Raw genomic sequence first — 7,337 nt, forward strand, 5'->3', positions numbered from 1 at the left:
GGCTTCTGACTTGTACTAAGGCTCCTTGGATCAATCGATAAAGGCTATATTAGCAAGCAGCAAATGTGAGACCCTGAAGAGATTAGCACAGAGCCTAGCCTGCAATGATCTGCAGCTTAAGCTTCCTAAGACACCAGAGGTGAGGGCCGTTGTCCCTGCAAAAGTTGTCCGGGATGTGCCCACAAGGCTTAGGACTCAGTTGACAACCGAGAGCTGAGAGCTGCCCCCTGAGGGAACATAGTGTAACAGATTCTGCATGAATGTGTACAGAAGCAATAGCCTTCAGTGTGAACATAAATGCCCATGGGCTAGGTTTATGGAAGCAAAAGAAAACCACCATCACTTTCCTCTAGGGACAGAGAGAGCTGAAAATGAGGTGGGATCCGGCCTCTTACAAGTACCTACCACTTTCCCAGAGTGTGGTAGGAAGGCAGGAACAGAAGGAGGAGGCCACCCTACTCCCTCCTAATGGGATAGTTCCAGGGACCCAGACCATTGACCGGTCCTTTTTTACCCCAAGAAGTGAGCGCTTTGAGTGAACACCTCCATTGTAAGTTCAAAATGGTGGGTGGTCTATGTGGCCTTGACCAGTCCCCGGATAAGCAACAGCCTGGCCAGCTCAGGGGAGCACTCCCAGGCCGACTGTCCTTCATTTGGCATTTGATCCGGGCTGTGCCTTGGCCTCTCCATGGCGTATGGTGCCCATGACGACAGGGACCTGGTCCCTGGGAATCTGGGAAACAGGAGAGTCTGGGGAGGGGGTTGTGAAGGCTCCTCAACAGGCCAGTTCTGTGATACAGATAACCAGCACAGTGACCTTGTAGCTACTGCAACCGGCCAGGCTAAGATTGATGTCCCCGCTGTAGAAATAGCAGTTTCAATGTGTCTTCCTTTCTATTGACTAGGGGCTAAGAATGGCAAAGCTGAAGTGATTGAACATTGTGTATAAAAGCCTGGGAGCCCATCAGTCTTTCCTTATGCACAGTGCTCAGCCACTTGTGCAGTTCCTCACCTTGGGGGACAAGTCCCCTGGGGCCACCTGACTAGGGAGGGGCCTGACGCTCTGGAGAAGAACCACAGAGAAGCAGAGAAAAGAATGAGGAATGGCTGTCCAATTAATTCCTTAGCATCCTCCGGAGCTGGTCTGTGGGAAAACTCACCTGAGGTTCCAATTAAGGCTGTCATGGCAGCTGGCGTTTAGAACCATTTCACAAACATCTTTACGTTCCCCCTCCCCCCCCCCCCCCCCAAGCATAGTTTGCCTCAGAGCACTGTGCTAATCCCGGGCTGCCTGCTAGAGGACCCCTGCTCTAATATTGTTCAGTTCAATCTGTCCATCTGCTCATCTAGGGGCACAAATAGCAGAGCCCTGGGAACATGAGTTTTAAAACTTTATGACTTGTGTTTATTTGTGTTAGGCACCATGGACTGTGAGCACTTAGCATAGACCAGCACTTGACCTTATCTTTACTTACCTAGGAAGGGCGTGACCTCCATAGTCACAGACAAGGTCCTGTTTCAATTCCCTTACTTACCGCTGAGTACAGAGCCGTATTTCCTACGTCCTGAGGTCTTCACAGATAGGGATCTCTTCTAAGCACAGAGCTGGCTGCAATTAGGCCAGGCCCTTCTCCAGTTCCCAGGCTTACATAGACTGGTGCGAAGAATGCACGCCTTAAAGGACTGGAAGCTTATCACAACCTTTTTGACAATGCTCTCAGAGTGACAGGGAAGGATGCCCGGTTGTTTAAAAAGGTGTACTAACAGGAGTTGATGGTTGCTGTGACTTAACAAGATATCAACTCTATTAAAAATATAACTGGAGCACCGATCGCCACACAGGTTTCGTGCTGGTTTACTGGGTAGCTGACTCACTTTAGGAAAGAGAGCATTATAGCATTTCACAGCTCTGACTGGGAGCACAGGGGAAGCTCCAAACTCTGGACAAGCCTCGGAAAAAGAGGGAGAAGGATGATTAATGTGTTGCTCCATAGCACACCCTAGTGACAATCCTGTTGGATGATGGTGACTGGCTAAGGTAAATATTTGCTCTCAGATAATAGCCCCAAGGAGAAAGCTCAAAAACCACTTAATGTTGCATGAACTCCAGTAGCATCCTAGAGAAAGCTGCAGGTGGGGGAGGAGGGGGGGGGGGTTACATAAAGGGTAACAATAAAGACAGCTAAACCAAACAGAGGGGGTCTGGCCATGGAGCCCTTTAGCAATGTTTGGAATTCTAATTTTAATAAATGGCAGTAGCTGTTGAGATCTCATGGGCTGCATTGAAAAGTGGGGTGCCAGAGGGGAGGAGGGTTAGGGGACTGGGAGAAAGAGGTGAAGGTGTTAAGAAGAACAAATTGGTGGTTACAAAATAGTCTCCGAGATGTAAAGTACAGCATAGGGGATACAGTCAATAATATGACAATAACTATGTATGGGTATCAGTTGGGTATTAGAAATATTGAAGGGAACAGAGTAAAGTATATGATTGTCTGACCACTAAGCTATACACCGAAAACCAGTACAAAATAATATTGAAAATAATCCACCATTGGAAAAAAATTTTAATATATTTTTATTGATTTCAGAGAGAGGAAGGGAGAGAGAGAGGGAGATAGAAACATCAATGATGAGAATCATCAATCAGCTGCCTCCTGCATGCCCCCTACTGGAGACTGAGCCCACAACCCGGACATGTGCTCTGACCAGGAATCGAACCATGATTTCCTGGGTTGTGCACTGACACCAAACCACTGAGCCACCCTGGCTGGATGGACAAAGTTTTAAGTGTGTTCGGTTGGATTGAGAAGAACCACAGGCCACAGCGCCTGGCCCACTGCCTTTGGGAAGTACAACTGATACTGTAAGAGTTCCGTATGGATTTAGCGGTCTAGATGAGGTTACGACCATGACCCAGTGGGAAAGACTAGTTATTATTCATCATGTAATAGCATAATTACTGACACATTGCTAATGTCGGTTGTCTTAGGAATCACCACCTGCCTGGTTCATTGGGTAACACAGCTCACAGAGTGAGAACGAGGCTGACATCAATTATCTCATGGAACATCCCCACTTCTTTCAGAGAGGGGGCCTGACTTGGAACCTGTTTTGCTCGGTTACCTTCGGCAGTGCCTGCAGGAGGGCTAGAATAAATAGGCTTATTATTTGGAACAAATGACTGGTCGGTTCAACGCAACAGCCATTCAATGCAATCAGGCAACTGGCCAATTTGGGTTGATGGATTTTTCCTGTAATCTCTATTTATAACAAAGGGATTTGACTAGCTGGCCTTAAAGGTCCCATTTAGTTCTAGCGTGGCCGTGGTGGTTCTAATTACTCAGTTTAATTGACCCTTTGGATTAGCATCATGTAAACACCAGCCCTCAGCATTAAATCACGATGGCTTGGATCAAAGTGTCAGGAAGGCCATAAAGTCTAAACTTGCACTTAGCTCTTGGTAAATGCATGTGCGCTTAAGAAGGAAACAGTGTCATGACTTCCAAACCATGAGGGATGATTTCATGGTGTGTTTTTATTTGTATTACATTTGAAGAAGTTTAAGAAAAACAATTGACAACTGGGCCTGATCTGTTGTCCTCTCGCTCTAGTCATTCACTGTCAAGCTCAGGGAGAGAAGAGGTGGATCAAGTTGGCCACGGGCATATTTTTGCTGTGGGTACTACAGTTAGTGGTCAAGAATCACAGGGAGTTCAGCCACAAGTCAGGCTCCTTCAGGAACGGGAACATCTTTTCCTTGTCTTCCAACCCCCATCACATCTCCTATACAGTAGCAGGCCTAACGTCTTAGTATCAGATGGTGATGGGCTGGCACCTCCGCTACATGGACCAGAATATGTTTGCTCTGCAAAGACCACCTGCTAGATCCTGCTTACAGTAACGTTTCGTTGTTTTCAGGGGGAAATGCTGGCATCAATTACCGGGAGTGGTATAAGCCCCTCGTGTGGTTTTGGATCCTTGTTGGCCTTGCCTACTTTGCCGCGGTCCTCAGTATGATCGGAGATTGGCTACGGGTTCTGTCCAAAAAGACAAAAGAAGAGGTAGGACCCCTTCCAGATTCTACGAATGTTCCTAAGATCAGATGAGCTCGTGTCAAGGGTTTCCTCTCTCCATTCTATGGGCTGGAGTGTTTCTTACTAAATGGAGGGTTCCCAAGGCTTCCTTGTTTGGAATCATTACCTAAAAGCCAAGTGAAATTGAATAGCAATTCTTTGCAGATCCTTTCTTGGCAGGTGAGAAAATCTGGTGACTCAGTCACCAGCCCACAGATCCTGCAAAGAATAGTAAACAGCAACTTCGTTTTAAAAATGGAATGAAAGGGAAAATATAAAAATAGTCAGCAGAGGTAGACTGTGGTCGAAGGAGGTGTACAATTGCCCCCTATCAGCAAATGTCTGGGGAAGCTTAGAAAAATCATCAAAAGCTTCAGAAAGCCCGCCTGTCCTTCAGGTCACAGGGCCTGAATGGAAATGCACTTGAACATCATGAATCTTCCTTGATTCCGAGTGAGACTGAAATCGCTGAGCAGTGGCCAGCCCCGGGGAAGCGAACCCAAGGGGCCCCTTTCACCTGTGCCCCCTCCTGGTGGCCCCATCTGTAGAAAGAAGTATATCCCAGAGCACGCAGCCTTTACTCCCGCAGCTAAACGTGCGTGAAAGCCTACACAAAGGTGAGAAAGGGAAAGTCTAGGAAGGAAAAGTAGATTCTTTGTGAGTTTAAAAAAAAAGTCCATACAGTTCTCCTAGGAAGAGAGGAAAAGAAATAAGAGAGGAGGAGACAAGGGAAGGAGAAGGGAAGAAGTAAGGAAAGGAAAGGAGATTAAAATAAGTAGATAGATAGATAGATAGATAGATAGATAGATAGATAGATAGATAGATAGATAAATGAGGGGCAACTTCTTGAAGGAAGCTGTGTACTTCCCAGGTACAGCCATTCTGCATGTAAGAGTCCAGGAGAAGGTTGCTGAGTGGAGAAGCTTGCCCTCTCACTCCTGGGCACGATGCCGTTCTCCTGGCCTACAGAAACCCTAGCAGTGCAGTCTCCGTCCAGTCTGACCCCCCAGGTAGCTAGCCGACCTGCTAAAAATCAGCTGTAACCAAAGAGCAAGTACCATGTAAATACTGAGTTTCCTCAATGCTGAAATCTGAGTTCCTCGTCTGTCTAGAAAAACATGGGACTTGTGCTCTTTGTCGTGCTGAGTAAGAGCCCAGAGATCTGATAATGAGCTCCATGCAGAACTTGACTCTGAGCTCGCCCCCTTCCTGCTCCCTCGCCGCCGGGGAAATGTGGTTTCCCGGTGCCCTGGAGGGGCTTCTTACACCAGGCTGAGCCTGAGGGCGCATGGCCACAGCATGGCCCAGATGCAGGGCGACCACAGTCCCAGCCTGCCCGGTCCTGGGCGGGGACCTAGGATACAAGACTCTCCCTTTTAAAAACCAGGACAGTCCCAGGTGACTCGGGACAGGCTAGTCACCCTCCCCAGAGAGGCGCCAGAGGGACGGCGAAGGGCAAAGGACCATCTGAACATCAATCTGCTCTGTGCCCAGGTCTGAGCTAGGTGCACGTCTTTCTCTGACTGAACACTAAAAACCATCAGCTAGAGGTGACTCCCCCAGTAACGTCCGAGGAATGAGACCATCCTGTGAAAAGGCGGTGGGCACATCACTGGAACCCCGCACGCCTGTCCAACTCAGCACACTGCGCTCTCCCCCACAATGCCGCCCGCCTCTCCCCAAGCCCACCTCCAAATCCCAAGCCTCCCTTGCTCCCCAGCACAGGCCCCTCCCTGAGCCACATCAGCCAGGAGCCCCTTAGAGATGGTCCTTAGGCCAGAGAGACCAGGGCCGAGGCAGCATCCACCCCTGGCCCTGGGCGTTTGCTGCGCCCCCTCCGGGCCTTCCCGTGGAGACACCCAAGGGCGGTGGGCGCTGGGGGGGGGCGCAGGGCAGAGCGCCATCTCTCAGCGTGCTGTTGCCCTTCTGTGTCCCGCCAGGTCGGGGAGATCAAGGCCCACGCGGCCGAGTGGAAGGCCAACGTGACGGCGGAGTTCCGGGAGACGCGGCGGCGGCTGAGCGTGGAGATCCACGACAAGCTGCAGCGCGCGGCCACGCTGCGCAGCATGGAGCGCCGGCGCCTGGGCCTGGACCAGCGCGCGCACTCGCTGGACATGCTCTCCCCCGAGAAGCGCTCCGTGTTCGCGGCGCTGGACGCCGGCCGCGCCAAGGCCTCCTCCCAGGAGAGCATCAACAACCGGCCCAACAACCTGCGCCTCCGGGGGCCCGAGCCGCTGCACAAGCACGGCCAGGGGGCCTCCGAGGACAACATCATCAACAAGTTCGGGTCCAGCGCCAAGCTCACCAAGAGGAAAAACAAGGAAACCAAGAAGGCCTTGCCCGAGGACGTTCAGAAGATCTACAAGACCTTCCGCAACTACTCGCTGGACGAGGAGAAGAGAGAGGAGGAGACGGAGAAGATGTGCAACTCGGATCACTCCAGCACGGCCATGCTGACCCACTGCGCGCAGCCGCCCGCCGGGGTGGAGAACGGCATGGTCCCCGCGGACACCAAAGACAGGGAACACGAGAACAACGCGCTGCTTGAAGACAGGAGCTAAAGGCCCGGGACGCCGGGCTGGAGGAAGCGTTGTGTGTTTTTCTATTCACCCCGAGACACGTGCCTTAAACAGACTTCTCCTTAGTCCAAAATTACATAGCATTGGAGAATATATTTCACTGTGCCATAAAGAACTGAGAAAGTTTGCTCTGCCAAAAGGGATCAAAGAACCAGGACTTCGCTTCTGATGAGCAACCGCAGGACACCCGGGGAGTGTTTGCAAGCGTTGGAGGTCACGGCCACCAAGGGGTCAAGGCCGAGTGGCCGGTGGTGCTGTACCCCTGGGCCAGCGCCGCCCTGGAGGGCACAGAGACAAGGGCAGCTATTCCCTTAGACCAGCCTTCTGAGAGAAGCAGGGGTGTCTTTTACACGGAGTCTCACTTCCTGAGCCTCCCGTCTGTGATATATGCACACCCAGAAGGGGACCGGATTGGGGGTGACCTGGGACCGGTAAGGAGGGTTTGAGTTGACATTTGGGCATGTTGCTCTGAGCTTGAATTCTGATCCAAGCCACGCAGCGCATCCCTAGCCCTTCTCAGCTCCAGTGAGTGTGCGCGGGGCCCGAGAGCCCCCACAATCTGTTGGAAGCGGATCAGAGCACACGTATTAAAAGGTGCAGTTGCTTTCCTCATCACAAAAGAAGAAAAAATAATCACAAACATCACACTGTGGATATCACCTCAACCAAGGCCCGAAGCCTCCCG

General features: G+C 51.0%; 1 protein-coding gene across 1 annotated transcript in view; it reads left to right on the top strand.

Moving 5' to 3' along the window:
- Nucleotides 1–6,799, top strand: part of KCNK10 (potassium two pore domain channel subfamily K member 10) — a 109,430-nt gene extending 102,631 nt beyond the window's left edge. The window contains exons 6-7 of the mRNA XM_079768928.1: nucleotides 3,919–4,061; nucleotides 6,014–6,799. Coding sequence (XP_079625054.1) covers nucleotides 3,919–4,061; nucleotides 6,014–6,634 — 764 coding nt within the window. The 3' untranslated portion in view covers nucleotides 6,635–6,799. The remainder of the gene's footprint in view (nucleotides 1–3,918; nucleotides 4,062–6,013) is intronic.
- The last annotated feature ends 538 nt before the right edge of the window (nucleotides 6,800–7,337 follow it).

Source organism: Cnephaeus nilssonii (genome assembly GCF_951640355.1).
Source record: "Cnephaeus nilssonii genome assembly, chromosome: 4".
Taxonomy (NCBI): domain Eukaryota; kingdom Metazoa; phylum Chordata; class Mammalia; order Chiroptera; family Vespertilionidae; genus Cnephaeus; species Cnephaeus nilssonii.